Source organism: Trachurus japonicus, chromosome 23, assembly GCF_045865225.1.
Source record: "Trachurus japonicus isolate A0001 chromosome 23, Traja_1.0".
Lineage (NCBI taxonomy): Eukaryota > Metazoa > Chordata > Actinopteri > Carangiformes > Carangidae > Trachurus > Trachurus japonicus.
The window spans coordinates 1,288,977-1,306,624 of NC_140929.1; the positions used below are offsets into that span (position 1 = coordinate 1,288,977).

Genomic DNA, 17,648 nt, shown 5'->3' on the forward strand with positions numbered 1-17,648 from the left:
GTCCCGTCGGTCTCGTCCGTGGACTTCAGACGTGCAGAGTTTCAGATTCACTTTGAACTGATGTGATGAGGATCAAACAGCAGCAGCTCTCGGCCAATCAGAGCGCAGAGCTCCGTCCTGTCACTTATTCATAACGTCGTCTCCACGGCGACCTTCACACGCGACCTCCATCAGCCCGAGGCATCATCATCCTCCTCATCATCACTCACCTGATTTACTCAACACCATCGTATCCCTCCGCTGCTCAAACTAGAAAAATGAAAATATGAGTTTAATTAAAGGGCCAGTCTGTAAAATGTTGGTAAAATCGTCACATCCAGCGTTCACATTCTCTTCTTCATTGCAGCTTTGCTTCTAAATGTTAAATCCATTTCCCGTACGGTGCAAGATGGCAACACTCTCTACAGCAAGACCCTTACAGAGATGGACAGAGTACTCGACCCCAGTACTTGAGTAAGAGTACAAATACTACTGGTCAAAATTTACTCCGTTACAAGTAAAAGTAGCTCAGTCCACATTGCTTTTGCTTTTAAAGGTACTTAAGTATCCGAAAGTACATGCTTTTAAATGTACTTTAAGTCAAAGTAAGAGTAAGAGTGCATTTCTTATTTTTCACATCAATGAATTACTATCATTTTTTCTAAATGAATTTAAGGACCTTTTCATTTCATTTCATGTTAAATCTGTTTCCCATACGGTGCAAGATGGCGACACTCTCTACAGCAAGACCTTTGCTATATGTATATATACTGTATATATAAGAGATTAAAGGAGAATTCCGGTCATTTTTGACCCCTAAATCGTTGTCCTGATGGTCACCCAGTGTTGGGGGTTGATGCAGGCAAACCAGAGTTAACATGGCTAACAACGCTAACCCATGAGGGCAATTCTTTCAACCACAACAAACACTCAGAAAACAATCAGATATCTGTGGTACATGACTGGAATCCTTAGAGACACCACTGAACTCATATAGTGTAGAGTAGAAACAGTAGAAACTTTGTGTTTTTAACTCTGAAACATCCCAGAAAGACATTACTATCCCATCACAGAGAGAAACTAACACTTTGTCCTTGTTGTGATGATTTCTTTACTAAAATAAACGGTGGAGCAGTGCAGTGGTAATATAATGTCCAAAATATCTCTGACCGTTTATTTTAGTAAAGAAATCATCCCAACAAGGACAAAGTGTTAGTTTCTCTCTGTGATGGGATAGTAATGTCTTTCTGGGATGTTTCAGAGTTAAAAACACAAAGTTTCTACTGTTTCTACTCTCCACTATATGAGTTCAGTGGTGTCTCTAAGGATTCCAGTCATGTACCACAGATATCTGATTGTTTTCTGAGTGTTTGTTGTGGTTGAAAGAACTGCCCCCATGGGTTAGCGTTGTGGCTATTTAAATTACGATTTAGGGGTAAAAAATGGCCGCAATTCTCCTTTAATTATAAAGCTACGGAAACCAAGTAGATTTTTATTTTATAGTGATTAAACACTGATATTAATATATTAATATTTTCATGGTAAATTCAGATTTTAACACTAAAACTAAAACCTGTGACATCGTCAGTACAGAAAGAGCAGAGAGGTCACGTGATGTTTGTTTGTGTTGTTTCTGTGTCGGTTGAAACTGGAGACGTAACCAGAGCTACACACACACACACACACACCTACACACACACACACACACACACACACACACACACACACACATACACACACACACACACACAGAGGAAAACAGATCAATACTGTAGAAAACATGAACGTGTCTCGATGCGTTCAGGATCAACGGTGTCAGATGTGTAAATAATATAAAACCATCGACACGTCGTCGCGGTGCGGCGTCCTCCTGACCACCTGCGGTTACCACGGCAACGACCACAGGTGGTGAAATACGGCGCACACACACACACACACAGACACACACACACACAGTTATTGTCTCCTCTGTCAGCTGAGTGTGTGTGTGTGTGTGTGGTTTATCTTTCACTTCACTCTGCTCCTAAATCATTGGACAAAAAGAGCTGAGTCTGTGTGTGTGTGTGTGTGTGTACATTGTGTGTGTGAGTGTGTGTCTGTGTGTGTACATTGTGTGTGTGTGTGTGTGTGCATTGTGTGTGCACTGAGCAGCCAATCAGAATGTTTGATTGATGGCTCCCTGCAGAGCTGACAGCAGAGTGAGTGTGTGTTATTGTCTTTAACTGGACACACACACACACACACACACACACACACACACACACACACACACACACACACACACTCTCTGCCTTACTGTGTGTGTGTGTGTGTGGTTCTTGGACACAGGAAGTGGATCAAACCGTCAAAATAAAAGCCTCATTGCATTCACATCCATCAGACAAACGGGTCAGAACCTTCATCATCATTACATCATTATCATCTTCATCATCATCATCCTCAGTCTGAGGTGATGATGTCACAGATGATGAATCCGGTCCAGTCTGGTCTCAGGACCAGGACCAGGGACCAGGTTTTAAAGGGATAGTTCAACATTTTTGTCAAATTGGCCCATCACCATAATCCCTATAGTCATAGCAGTAGGTTCGTTACCTTTAATTGTCGGTGCAAGCTGTTTTTAGAACGGCGGAGCAGAGCCGTGAGCTGCTCAGAGCTACGCTACAGAGGCTCATTATGGGATTTCTTGGTTTCCCTCATCAAACTCATCAAATACACAATCCAACAACTCCACAACGCTCTGGTGGACAAGTTGTGAGCTGCTGGTTCTGGTTCTGGTTCTGGTCTCTCTACAGTCTTCACTCACCGTGGAAAAACCCTCGTGTGTGTGTGTATGTGTGTGTGTGTGTGTGTTTGTGTGTTTGTGCACGTTCAAACCCTCTGCGCGCTCCCGCTGCGGCTGCATGCATCCATCCAGCGTCTCTCTTCTGTAGCCGCAGCGGGAGCGCGCACACCTGTCCGTCCGTCACCGACTAGTAAAACGCGTTCCCGCTGCTCTCACGGTGCTGGGGGGGGGGGGGTTGTCCTCCAGAGCCCCGCCCCCACCGGAGGGAGGGAGGAGGGGACACACACACACACACAGACACACACACACACGGAGCGGAGCAGCGCGTGGCTCGGTCGCTGCTGCAGCTCAGACCTCCTCTTCTCTCTCTCCGCTGCAGCGGCACCGGGAGGCGCTCGGACCGGACCAGAGATCTGGACCAGGACAACAACATGGTTCTGCTGCTTCCTGCGGCGGCTCGAGTCCGGTTGGTCCGGAGCGCGAGCTGCTCCTGACGGGTCCTGGACTTGTTGCAACCGGACCGGACCGACCGGACTGGACCGGACCGGAGCTCCAGGAGTGTTGAGTTTGGTGCTGTTTTTCCCGCGCTCTCTCTGCTCTGACCTCATCATCATCATCACCTGTGGACCAGGGTCTGGGTCTGGTTCTGGTTCTGGTTCTGGTTCTGGTTTCAGCTGTTAAAACCTGACACTGGTCCTGGTCCTGTTGCTCCGTCCTCTCGGTGGCTTTTACGCGTTTGGATCCAACGCGCGTAACGAAGTCCCGGTGGAGGAGGAGGAGGAGTTCCCTCTGAGTCCGGGTCTGGGTCTCGGTCTCGGTCTCTCTCCCCGGATGCAGCCTCGCCGCGGCGCCGCTCCGTGAACCGACGCACCGAGAGGAGAGGATCCGCGGAGCAGCAGCAGCAGCAGCAGCAGAGCAGCAGCTGGGGGTAACTCATTTATTGTCAAAAATGAGATTTTTTTCATGTTTGGGACACTAAAGGTTCTGCTGATATCTTGACTCAACGTGATCTTATTTGGGATATACTGTATTTATATTTGAGGGTGGTTTTCACAGGAAAAACTGCAGTGAAACAACGAGAGAACACCTTAAAGCTGTGCTACTACATCATGTGGATAAATATCTTGACTCAACGTCTTATTTGGGATATATTTATAATATCTGAGGGTGGTTTTCACTGTAACTCACAGAAACTGCGGTGAAACAACGAGAGAACACCTTAACATGAGTTATTCTATAGAATGCACAACACGCTCTACTGTACAACAGGCTACTACCATTCTACCAACCAATAGGAGTTAGTTTCCTCTTTCTTGTGTTGTATGGCCAGCGCATATTTTGCCTCAATGCACAGACAGACAGAGGTAACTCTGAAATAAGAGTAAAATGTTAAGTTTGAGTTAAATATTTTTAAACAGCTAGACCAGACTACTTGCAAAAGCAAGGACTTGACCAATTTTCAGAATCTTAAGTTCAATACAGTTGACAGGACAAGAAAAATACTTTAAAGGGATACACCAACATTTTTTTTTTTCGTGTCTTGCCTCACTCCCGAGTCCATGACCAGCAGATAGACACCATCCTTTCCACTGTGCGTGCAGTAACAAGGGAGATACGGGCAGAGCTGACGCACCGCTAATTAGCTTAGCTCAAATGCTGGAAGTGTATAGGTAGTGTTAGCCTGCCTCCATCTAAAGTCGGGCCGATCTTCGTCTCAGAGCTGACAAAACTCTCCGGTAAGGCATCTTGAGCGGTCAAATGCTGCTAACGGGACGAGATCGGTCAAAACGGAGGGTTCAAGCAAAGACGCTTTATTTTGGTTCAAGCTAGCTACATTGAGGGTAGCTTAGCTTCCTGTTGCAAAGTAAAAGCACAAATTCTATCGTCATGGTTTTCTGTATGTAAAGGGCAACGGGTGTTTTATTTTGTGAAAGTAACCGGAAGTGCGTTGGTCAAAACGGCTAGTTTGAGTAGCGCCGAATTCATCCGAACAAAATTGTAAACAGCTGGTATTTAGACAAATTAACGACACACTGCTGATCTAAACGGCTACTTTCTCACCTAAACATGTTTGAAATGTTGATAAAGTGATATATAGCTAGAGTTTAGAGCTAAAATGAAACCAGCTCAGGTAGGAGGCAGGCTAACACTACCCATACACTTCCAGTGTTTGAGCTAAGCTAATTAGCGACTTTAGGTAGGAGGCAGGCTAACACTACCCATACACTTCCAGCGTTTGAGCTAAGCTAATTAGCGACTTTAGGTAGGAGGCAGGCTAACACTACCTATACACTTCCAGTGTTTGAGCTAAGCTAATTACGGGCGATACGGCTCTATCTCCCTTGTTACTGCACGCACAGTGGAAAGGATGGTGTCTATCTGCTGGTCATGTACTCGGGAGTGAGGCAAGACACGTAAAAAAAAAAAATGTTGGCGTATCACTTTAAGTTTGAGTTAAATATTTTTACACAGCTAGACTACTACTCGCAAAAGTAAGGGTTTGACCAATTTTCAGAATCCTAAGTTCAATACAGTTGACTGTTACCCCTTTCTTCCATTGTAGGGCAGCGGCTGAGCGGCGGTAGCATAGCGGCGGTATCAACAGAGCGGCGGTATCGGCTACAGCGGCATCATGGCAGCGGGAGTGGCGGCCTGGCTGCCGTTCGCCCGCGCCGCCGCCATCGGCTGGATGCCGGTGGCCGGAGCGCCGATGCCGGTGCCGCCGCGGGAGAAGCGGCGCGTGCAGGAGTCGCTGATCGTCCTGAACGTCAGCGGCACGAAGTTCCAGACGTGGCGCGACACGCTGGAGCGCTACCCCGACACGCTGCTGGGAAGCTCGGAGCGCGACTTCTTCTTCCACGAGGGCACCAACGAGTTCTTCTTCGACCGCGACGCCGACCTCTTCCGCCACATCCTGAACTTCTACCGCACCGGGAAGCTGCACTTCCCGCGGCAGGAATGCATCGCCGCCTACGACGAGGAGCTGGCGTTCTTCGGCATCGTGCCGGAGATCATCGGCGACTGCTGCTACGAGGAGTACAAGGACCGGCGGCGGGAAAACCAGGAGCGTATCCAGGTAGGGATGCACATGAGTTGACAACATAAGGACAGGGCCGGCCCCTGGCATAAACACTCTATGTGGTTGTTTAGGGCCACAGCCGTTAGGTGGGGGGCCACATGATCAGAAAGGTACCGGGGTTCATCAAGTCATTTAAACATCCTGAGGTCTGCACGTGCAGCTATGAGCTTTATATGTAATGTGAAGTCAATACTCAGCTTCTTTTATCTCACATTTGAGACATTTGGTGAAAATAGAACGGCAGAATGACAACATTTGTGCTCAAAAAACAATCTTACAAAATTTCATTTTAGACTTGTTTTCTACACTTATCTATTACTGTATTCATATCCTATTTCAAGCACCAAAACAGTTCATTCTCATGACTGAAGGAGTGTTTTCACAAGGGATTGGACATTTTTCAAAAAACAGACCTCAAATTTCCAGCATTTGTCCTAAATTATTTCTTTCTACAGTGTTCTAGGACAAACTGGCCTCAGTGTGCTTACAGCGGAGGTTCTAATATTTAGACATAAAACACTTGAGTATTGTTACATCTGCAAGTATCTTCAAAAGATACATTTAAGAAAATATGTAAAAGTCGAGAAAATGGCCTCAAACCTCAGAGGGCATAAACACGTCTGTATTCAGTTTTAACCAGTGATTTGGTGTTTGCGCTTAGAGTGCAGGGCCACAAACAAAAACCTTGTTTAGGGGGCCACCAACATCCTAGGGCCGGCCCTGCATAAGGAGCTAATAAAATAAACTAGAAAAAGAAAGCATTTCCTGCAGAAAATGCGTGTGAATGCTGCGTGTGAATGCTGAAAGCAGCTGAACGCTATTGCTGAAGCAATGCTGAATAAGCTGAAGAAATCATTGAAACAAAGTTGAATTAGCTGAAGAACTGTTGAAAAAGGTCTAACGTTGAAGCTGAAACATATAACTTGAAGATTAATGCCTTTTTATGGAAGATGTTTAACAGTTGAAGAGTTGAAATCTGCAGCTAGCCACAGAAAGGAAAACTGATGAACCAGCAGTAACATAGCTGAAGCAACAAGTGAGAATAGATTAAAAAGAAGGAACATGTAAGCAGGAAGCTGAATGACATGACATGGTGGGAAAAAATCCTGAATTGTTTAGGTTTAAGTGTAATAAATGTGTTTTTAGTCTAAAAGCAGTAGAAATGTTGAAAAGGCAGAGGAATGTGTTGGAAAATCCTGCATTATTAAGTCTAACAGTTGAGGAGCCTGCAGTCAGCTGCAAAAAGCGAGCGTCAAAGTTCTTTGGTTAGCGGTTAAACGGTTCCATCTTTCTTTCATTTTCTTCCCTTTTCCCTTCCTTCTTTCCACAATCCTTTTTCCTTCCCTTCCTTTTTCTTTCTTCTTCTTCCTTCCTCGAACAAATCTGTTCCCTCCCTCCATCTTTCTTTCTTTCTTTCTTTCTTTCCTTTCTCCCTTCCTTCTTTCCACAATCCTTTTCCCCTCCCTCCCTCCCTCCCTTCCTCTTTTGATCCAATTGACCTGATCTGTTCCCTATCCCTCCATCTTTCTTTCATTTTCTTCCCTTTTCCCTTCCTTCTTCCTTCCTTCTTCTTCCTTCCTTGAACAAATCTGTTCATACCCATAAACGGTTAATCATGTGCATCCCTATCCCTTAATCATGACCCTATAATCAAGCTTCAAAAAAGAGTGCTATTGTGAACCTACCAACCCACTATTTTTAAGATCTAATGCATTAAAATGTTCAGATATTGTGTTCCTAAAGACAATGGAAATCATTTTTCGAGTAAAGAACAACAGCCTTCCAGCTTGTATCCTTCAGTTATTTAAATTAAGAAAAGGAAACTATAATTTAAGAGGGTTATTGATTTTTGAAATGTGTAAAGTGAGAACTAATATAAAATACAAATGTGTTTCAGTCTTAGGAGTTAAAATGTGGAATAAGCTCAGTGATGAGTTGAAGACATGTAGTTCTTTGTTGAGTTTTAAGAAGCCTTGAAATGTAAAATAATGAAAAATTATAAAATACAGTAATGATTACTTTCATCTTATTATTTTGGACTGCTGACATTCTAGGTCATTTAATTTCATAGAGTGTAAAGGAGGCAGATATAAGCCTTGGGCTTCAGCCTAGTCCCTTTTCGGTCACTTATGATATTTTCTTTTTTTTGTGTGTGTGTGTGTGTATGGTTGCAATTGTGTATAATATGTTTTGGCTAAACTGCTCACACAGAATGGTTGATTTTGATGTTGGTGTTGTATGACCGAAATAAACAAATTTCAATTCAATGTGCATCCCTATCCCTTAAAGTGAAATTCCGGCGTAAGTGTAAACCATGGTCAAACACACCGTAACACCGAGTTAGACCCCCCCTCGAGAGATCAATTTGCCCGACCGCTACATTCACGAGATCCACCAACTTCAGCAAATACCGCAATATCGCCACACACGGCGCTCTCCGGATCCACTGTCTGACCGCAACCAAAACGCCACCATTTGCCCAAAATAATGCTCAGAACTGCACCAAATGTCATCAATAGTACACACAGGGTCCCAGCACGTAGTACGAGTTGTCAAACATCTGCTAGCTTTGCCTGTTTTCTTTAGCAAGGAGATGCAACTCAACTCACCTACTTCTCCTCCGGGAGCCGCTCGTTGGTGAGGAAGCCCTGACGAGTCGATCACCGAGTGCACCGGAGTTCCGCAGCTCAATCAACAATTACCTCATGGAAATACAATCAGAGTTTTTTTTATTTTTATCTTGCATATGACTTTATAACTATTATTATCGAGTGCTGGCCACGATATAGGCGCAAATGAGCATTTTTAAGAGCTGCGGAACTCCGGTGCACTCGGTGATCGACTCGTCAGGGCTTCCTCACCAACGAGCGGCTCCCAGAGGAGAAGTAGGTGAGTTGAGTTGCATCTCCTTGCTAAAGAAAACAGGCAAAGCTAGCAGATGTTTGACAACTCGTACTACGTGCTGGGACCCTGTGTGTACTATTGATGACATTTGGTGCAGTTCTGAGCATTATTTTGGGCAAATGGTGGCGTTTTGGTTGCGGTCAGACAGTGGATCCGGACAGCGCCGTGTGTGGCGATATTGCGGTATTTGCTGAAGTTGGTGGATCTCGTGAATGTAGCGGTCGGGCAAATTGATCTCTCGAGGGGGGGTCTAACTCGGTGTTACGGTGTGTTTGACCATGGTTTACACTTACGCCGGAATTTCACTTTAATCATGTGCATCCCTGTCCCTGTATCCAGGACGACGAGGACATGGACCAGACCAACGACCCGGTGGCGCCGGACCTCAACTTCAGGGAGACGATGTGGCGCGCGTTCGAAAACCCGCACACGTCCACCATGGCGCTGGTCTTCTACTACGTCACCGGCTTCTTCATCGCCGTGTCGGTGCTGGCCAACGTGGCGGAGACGGTGCCGTGCGGCGCGGGCGCGGCGGCGCTGAACCGCGCCCGCGAGGCGTCGCTGTCGTGCGGCGAGCGTTACGCGCTGGCCTTCTTCTGCCTGGACACGGCGTGCGTGATGATCTTCACCGTGGAGTACCTCCTCCGCCTGCTCGCCGCGCCCAGCCGCTTCCGCTTCGTGAAGAGCGTGATGAGCGTGATCGACGTGGTGGCCATCATGCCGTACTACATCGGCCTGGTGATGACCGACAACGAGGACGTGAGCGGCGCCTTCGTCACGCTGCGGGTGTTCCGCGTGTTCCGCATCTTCAAGTTCTCGCGGCACTCGGCGGGCCTGCGCATCCTGGGCTACACGCTGAAGAGCTGCGCCTCGGAGCTGGGCTTCCTGCTCTTCTCCCTCACCATGGCCATCATCATCTTCGCCACCGTCATGTTCTACGCCGAGAAGGGCTCCAGCGGCAGCAAGTTCACCAGCATCCCCGCCGCCTTCTGGTACACCATCGTCACCATGACCACGCTGGGGTGAGTGAGTGAACGATGCCGAGGGATGTCGATTTAGTAGAGCTACAAAACTTTATTGACCCTGTTCACTTCCTCCATCCTTCCTTTTTCCCTTCCTTCTTTCCTTCCCTCTTCCCTTCCTTTCTCCCTTCTTTCTTACCACAATCCCTTTTCCCTTCCTTCTTTCCTTCCTTCTTCCCTTCCTTTCTCCCTTCTTTCTTACCACAATCCTTTTTCCCTTCCTTCTTTCTTTCCTTCCTTCCTTTCTCCCTTCTTTCTTACGACAATCCCTTTTCCCTTCCTTCTTCCCTTCCTTTCTCCCTTCCTTCTTACCACAATCCTTTTCCCTTCCTTCCTTCCTTCCTTCTTCCCTTCCTTCCTTCTTACCACAATCCTTTTTTCCTTCCTTCCTTCCTTCCTTCCTTCCTTCCTTCCTTCCTTCCTTCCTTCCTTCCTTCCTTCCTTCTTCCCTTCCTTTCTCCCTTCCTTCTTACCACAATCCTTTTTCCCTTCCTTCTTTCTTTCCTTCCTTCCTTCTTCCATTCCTTTCTCCCTTCCTTCTTACCACAATCCTTTTTCCCTTCCTTCTTTCTTTCCTTCCTTCCTTCCTTCTTCCCTTCCTTTCTCCCTTCCTTCTTACCACAATCATTTTCCCTTCCTTCTTTCTTTCCTTCCTTCCTTCTTCCATTCCTTTCTCCCTTCCTTCTTACCACAATCCTTTTTCCCTTCCTTCTTTCTTTCCTTCCTTCCTTCCTTCTTCCCTTTCTTTCTTCCTTCTTTCTTACCACAATCCTTTTTCCCTTCCTTCTTCCCTTCCTTCCTTCCCTTTGTCTTACCTCTTCTTCCTTCCTCTTTTGATCCAATTGACCTGATCTGTTCCCCATCTTTCTTTCCTTTTTTCCCTTTTCCCTTCTTCCTTCCTTGAACAAATCTGTTCCCCCCTCCATCTTTCTTTCCTTCCTTTTCCCTTCCTTCTTTACACAATCCTTTTTCCCTTCCTTCCTTCCTTCCTTCCTTACCTCCTCTTCCTTCCTCTTTTGATCTGTTCCCTATCCCTCCATCTTTCTTTCATTTTCTTCCCCTTTCCCTTCCTTCTTTCCCTTTCCTTCCTTGAACAAATCTGTTCCCTCCCTCCCTCCATCTTTCTTTCCTTCCCTTTTCCCTTCCTTCTTTCCACAATCCTTTTTCCCTTCCTTCTTTCCTTCCTTCCCTCCCTTCGTCCTTACCTCTTCTTCCTTCCTCTTTTGATCCAATTGACCTGATCTGTTCCCTCCATCTTTCTTTCCTTACCTTCCCTTTCCCTTCATTCTTTCCTTTCTTCCTTCCTTGAACAAATCTGTTCCCTCCCTCCATCTTTCTTCCCTTCCTTTTCCCTTACTTCTTTCCACAATCCCTTTTCCTTCCTTCCTTCCTTCCTTCCTTCCTTCCTTCCTTCCTTCCTTCCTTCCTTCCTTCCTTCCCTTAGTCCTTTCCTCTTCTTCCTTCCTTTTTTGTTCCCTATCCCTCTATCTTTCTTTCCTTTTCTTCCCCTTTCCCTTCCTTCTTTCCCTTCTTCCTTCCTTGAACAAATCTGTTCATACCCTCCATCTTTCTTTCCTTCCCTTTTCCCTTCCTTCTTTCCACAATCTTTTTTCCTTCCCTCCCTTCCTTCCTTCCTTTTTCCCTTCCTTCCTTCCTTCCTTCCTTCCTTCCTTCCTTCCTTCCTTCCTTTTGTCCTTAGTTCTTCCTTCCTTTTTGACCCAATCTGTTCCCTCCCTCCTTCTATCTTTCCTTCCTTTTTCCACTTCCTTATTTCCTCCCATCATTCCTTCCTTCCTTCCCCTTCCTTCCTTCCTTCCTCCCTTCCTTCCTTGACAACAGGAGGGTTAAAGTTAGTTTGACACAACACTATCGAACACATGTCTGTGTGTCTGTCCTCTGATTGGCTGCTGTGAGGGACACACACACACACACACACACACACACACACACACACACACACACACACACACACACACACACACACACACACACACACACACACACACACACGCTCCATGCTGAGGTGTGTTCAGGTCTCAGACTTTTATTGTGAAAGGTCCAGGGACTGTTTCCTGTTTCCTCCTCATCATCATCATCATCAGTCTGAAGGAGTCTGTCAGATTGTGCTGAGATCAGCTGGATGTGTGCGTGTGTGTGTGTGTGTGTGTGTGTGTGTGTGTGTGTGTGTGTGTTGTGCGTGTGTGTGTGTGTGTGTGTGTGTGTGTGTGTGTGTGTGTGTGTGTGTGTGTGTGTGTGTGTGTGTGTGTGTGTGTGTGTGTGTGTGTGTGTGTGTGTGTGTGTGTCTCAGGAGTGTGTTTATCTTTCATCTCCTCTCAGACCTCAAAGTAAAAGGAGTTCTTTTTCCTGCAGATGAATGAGGGTGTGTGTTAGTGTGTGTGTGTGTGTGTGTGTGTGTGTGTGTGTGTGTGTGTGTGTGTGTGTGTGTGTGTGTGTGTGTGTGTGTGCTGCAGCTGTGAGTGTGTGTATCTCTGTCATTGATATTCTCAGGCTGCTCTGGATCAATGACTCTGACTCCACCTCATCCTAACAACTACACTCACTCCTCTTCCTCCTTCTTCCTCTTCCTTTCCTTCTCTTCTTCTTCCTCCTCTCTTTCTTCTTCCTCTCCTCCTCCTCTTCTTCTTTCTCTCCTCCTCTTCCTCCTTCTCTTCCTCTTCTTACTCCTCTTCCTCCTCTCCTTCTCTTCCTCTTCCTCTCCTCCTCTTCCTCTTTCTCTCCTCCTCTTCCTTCTCCTCTCCTTCTCTTCCTCCTCTTCTTCCTCTTCCTCCTCCTCTCCTCCTCTTCCTCCTCCTCTCCTCTTCCTCCTCTTCCTCTCCTCCTCTTCCCCCTCCTCTTCTTCTTCCTCCTCTCCTTCTCTTCTTCTTCCTCTCCTCCTCTTCCTCCTCCTCCCCTTCTCTTCTCCTTCCTCCATTTTCTCCTCCTCTCCTTCTCTTCCTCATCCTCCTCTTTTCTCCTCTCCTTCTCTTCCTCCTCCTCTCCTTCTCTTCCTCTTCTCTTCTTCCTTTTCTTCCTCATCCTCCTCTTTCTCTTCCTCCTCTCCTTCTTCCTCTTCCTCTCCTCCTCTTCCTCTCTTCCTCCTCCTCTCCTCCTCTTCCTCCTCATCTCCTTCTCTTCTTCCTCTTCTTACTCCTCTTCCTCTTCTTTTTCTTCCTCTTCTTCTCTTCCTCTTCCTCCTCCTTCTCTTCTTCTTCCTCTCCTCTTCTTCCTCCTCCTCCTCTCCTTCTCTTCCTCCTCCTCTCCTTCTCTTCCTCCTCTTCCTCCTCCTCTCCTTCTCTTCCTCTTCCTCTCCTCTTCCTCCTTCTCTTCCTCTCCTCCTCTTCCTCCTCCTCTCCTCTTCTTCCTCTTCCTCCTCCTCCTCCTCCTCTCCTTCTCTTCCTCTTCCTCCTCTTCCCCCTCTCCTTCTCTTCCTCCTCCTCTCCTTCTCTTCTTCTTCCTCTCCTTTTCTTCCTCATCCTCCTCTTTTCTCCTCTCCTTCTCTTCTTCTTCCTCTCCTTCTCTTCCTCTCCTCCTCTCCTTCTTCCTCTCCTTCCTCCTCCTCCTCCTCCTCTTCTTCTTCTGATAGTTAAAACACACACGCCGTTCCCATTGGTTGATGTCAGTGATGACATCACTGTACCTGTCATATGACCTGTGGCCCCGCCCCCTCACACCTTCATCCTGTCGTCATGACAACAACAACAACAACAATCAACAACTATCTGAGAGTAAAAGACCAACTATTGATCAGTATCGATATCGATCAGTCTCACACACACACACACACACACACACACACACACACACACACACACACACACACACACACACACACACACACACACACACAGGCCAAAGGTAAACTGGTTACCATGGCGACAGCATGGCCCTGGCCGGCGGATTGGTCCTAAGCTTGTTAAGTCTGATAGAAGATGATGCTGAATGGTGTGTGTGTGTGTGTGTGTGTGTGTGTGTCTGTGTGTGTGTGTGTGTGTCTGTGTGTCTGTGTGTGTGTGTGTGTGTGTGTGTGTGTCTGTGTCTGTGTGTGTGTGTGTGTGTGTGTGTTTACCTGGGTCAGCTGTTGCCTCAAACACACACACACACACACACACACCTGAGCAGCGGGTCATGTGACCGATCAGGCTCCTGATGATGTCACAGCTGTGGTCCTCGGTTACCATGGAGACGGGATGACAACATCAGCCTCTGCTTCCCAATAAAACGCAATAAAATCTGATTCTATTAGTTTGGTTCCGCGGAGACTCAGCTACACAATGTGTGTGTGTGTGTGTGTGTGTGTGTGTCTGTGTGTGTGAGTGTGTGTGAGGCGCCAGAGTCTGAATGAGACTAAAAATACAAGAGCAGCTGCTGAAGCTCTGATTCTCTTATAGTGACTGAGACACTGAAGTATTAATGTAGTATATTATACTGTAGTACATATAAGCTACTACAGTATAATATACTATAGAATGAACCTTGTTGTTTACATTCTACTTCCTGGTAGAAAACCAGCTGTAATGTGAATGAGATCAATAGTAACGAACGAGAGTTTAGCTATATATCATATTTTTCACGCCCTATCACCGTTTAGACAAATCTGAAATGATTGAAGAAACATTACTATTTCTGTGTGTGTGTTTTGTGTTGCTATGTGTTGTATTTATTCAGTTTGGGGGAATCACAGTGTCTAGAAAGCATCAGTGGCTCAGCTGACAGGGACAGCTAACGGTAGCTAAGCTAACGGTAGCTAAGCTAATGGCGGTAGCTAAGCTAACAGCAGGACGTCAGCTGTTAAAACCCTCCCGTTGTGGGACACCACATGAAACTACTCCAGTTAGCTCAGTCATGTTGGAACTCAGATATCCGCTGGAGAAAATATTTTTTCATGGAGCGTTTATTGAGTCACTGAGTTATTAAAGTTAAACAGGTAGCTAACCGTTAGCCCGGCTAATCTATGATAACCATGACTAATTACAAAAATGTGCACACAGAAATAGTAATGTTTGTCCAATCATTGGTTTTATAAACTTTACAAACATCAGATTAGTCTAAACGGTGATATAGTGACATGAAAAAGTAGATAAATATAGAGAAACTCTCGTCCGTCACTATTGTTCTCATGCTGGTTTTCTACCAGGAAGTAGTTGTAAACAACAAGGAGATTGGTTCTATATACTGTAGTATAGTGTAGACCAGCGGTACTCAATAGGCGGCCCGCGGGCCGCATCCGGCCCGCTGAACCTTCCAATCAGACCCGCGACTGAGTTCTACTAGTTTACATATTACTGTGTACTGTATTTCTTGGGCTCCGTGCGCCTGTAAGTCAAAGCGCTGGGACATGGAAACACATGCGGAGCGTTTGTGTGCCTGTGAGGCGCTGCACTGGGATACAGAAACGCTGACGAACCCAAATCACCATGCGCGAGTGTTTGGGGAGCGGGCTGGACTGCAGGGTTTTCCCTGCCTGTCTGCAGAGACCGTGGGTGATTTTCACCGCCGTCTTGGTTCAACTGTGTGTGCATCATGCATGGGGGGCCGTTCAGATGAAGCGTCTTTTGCGCGCGCTCAAACCCATTCAATGTAGCCGCGAGTCATGCACGCTCACAACTCAACAGCCGTAGCCGCGCGCATTTGATGAGACGTGATTGTTTTTTCGTGCACGTCTGCTGCGCACAGCTGCACGACCTGCTTCTCCCCCGGTGTTGTGTCCCGGTGCCCTCGGCCTGTGTCTCCTACTGTTTCCCACTGAGCTCTGCCTCGTTTGAAAGGTGAAGGAAGCCCATGTGTGGAAAGACGTCGCCTCCGAGATGTAGAATGTGTATTATAGAAGAGAAACACACATTTCAGGACCAATGACTTGTATCCTCAGAACAGAGTCAGACATGTCCTGTAATGGTCAGGTCATATTTAAGCTGAAAATCACAGGGCATGTCTGAGGATACAAGTCAGCAGTGTAAAGCTCCAGCATGATATGTAAATGATGATATGATAATGTCAAGATTTTTCATTTTATATCATACAAAAACACCATGAAGTGTATAAATAAAAATTTTGTGCTTACAAGTAAAATAAAAATATTTAAATTATTAGACGAAAAAGGTTAATTTAATTTCAATCTAGGCCTATTTGAATGTGCGGCCCCCAAGGTGTCTGTTAAGAAAAATTCTGGCCCTTTGACAAATGTATTTGAGTACCCCTGGTGTAGACTGCAGTACAGTGTTTTAATCTGTAGTATATTATATAGCCTAATAGTTCTGTCAGAACGAACTTTGCTGTTCAAACAGAATTCAAATTATTATAAAATGAGAACATTGGAAGGAGGAAACTGACTGCAGCTTCAGATATACGAGCAGAGTCTTTTTAATCCCTTGTTTATTCATTTCCTATGTAGGCCTATTATATTGAGTTGCTAAAACTTCAGTGTGTAGTAAATGTTACATAACAGATTTGGTTGTAATGCCCTTTAGTGGACGCTGGACATAATAATAATAATAATCTGCTGTAGGTAAATACTATGATGAGATATAAAAATAAAACAAACATTAATAGAAACTTTAATCTGACAGTCCTGTTATATAATACAGTCAGTGCTGTGATTGGTCTGAAGTCTGTGACCCCTGTGACCTGTGTTTGACCTCTGACCCCTGTGACCTCTGACCCCTGCAGACAGAACGTGTGTGTGTGTGTGTGTGTGTGTGTGTGTGTGTTGTTTCTCTGTTTGTTTTCTCTGCTGATTAATTTAAACCGAAACCTTCAACCTCACCATCCATCACTGTTAACAGCTCGTTATATCACCCTGACAGGTGTGTGTGTCTCTCTCTGTGTCTCTGTGTGTGTGTGTGTGTGTGTGTGTGTGTGTGTGTGTGTGTGTGTGTGTGTGTCTCTGTGTGTGTGTGTGTGTGTGTGTGTGTGTGTGTGTGTGTGTGTGTTATATAATCTATTTGTCCCTGGGAGTAATTACAGCAGCAGGTGTGCAGCTGAGGAGAAACTCACCTTGTTTCTACGTAACACACAGATAGAGTGTCACACAGCCAGAACAACGGCTCCTGACAGCTGTTGTGTCGTCTGTCGCACACGTTTTGTTTCTGTGGAAAAAGTCTCGACATCATGTTTTATCAGTTTATCTCACACACACACACACACACACACACACCACGTTGATCCCTGTGGTTAATTGTACGTTCTCATGTTTACATCACACAGTCACATGGTTTCTGTTACGTTCACGTTCTTTGTTCCAATTCTCCATCATATTATAATAATAATGATAATAATTAGGGCTGTCAGGCGATTAAAAAAATTAATCTAATTAATTATAGAATTTGTAATTAATTAATCTAATTAATCACATTTTAATCTTATATCTGCTAAAGGTACCCAAATAAAGAATTCAAATTCTAGGACATTACAAAATTGTATTGCATGACTAATCAATTGAATACACTTAGAAGAGAAGATTTGAAATCCACATTTTTATTGGTGAAGTGCTTTTCATAAATGAAAATTTAAAAGAAAATGGTCAAGCACATCCCAGCAAACCAATTAGGCCAGGTGAGGAACCGCCCTGGAGCGGAGGCAGTTTCAGATCGGCGCCCATGTTAACCGGTCTGCCTGGTCGCACATCTCGGGTTGTGGAGCGGCCGCTGCAGCGCTTCAGTTCGGCGTCTGTTCTATTTTTCACACGAGCCAACAGCGCCGTTGTCAAGCTGGATAGACCAGATCGTACCAGACAGGAAGTCGGGCACAGGAAAGGCGAGAGAATCCGGTCAATTTTCAAAATCATCGCCAATAGTGAGTTGGCTGGCTCACGGAAAGGTTTATTACTGATGATTCTTATAGCCTTTTTTTGCAAGAAAAAAATAGAATTAGTATTTATAAGATGAGA

The 17,648-nt window shown here is 45.6% G+C and overlaps 1 protein-coding gene across 1 annotated transcript in view; it reads left to right on the top strand.

Annotated features, from left to right (window-relative positions):
• The first annotated feature begins 5,369 nt into the window (after nucleotides 1-5,369).
• Nucleotides 5,370-17,648, top strand: part of LOC146962249 (A-type voltage-gated potassium channel KCND2-like) — a 46,603-nt gene continuing 34,324 nt past the window's right edge. Inside the window, exons 1-2 of the mRNA XM_085769379.1 lie at nucleotides 5,370-5,837; nucleotides 9,084-9,766. Of these exons, the coding sequence (XP_085625505.1) occupies nucleotides 5,394-5,837; nucleotides 9,084-9,766 (1,127 nt within the window). The 5' untranslated portion in view covers nucleotides 5,370-5,393. The remainder of the gene's footprint in view (nucleotides 5,838-9,083; nucleotides 9,767-17,648) is intronic.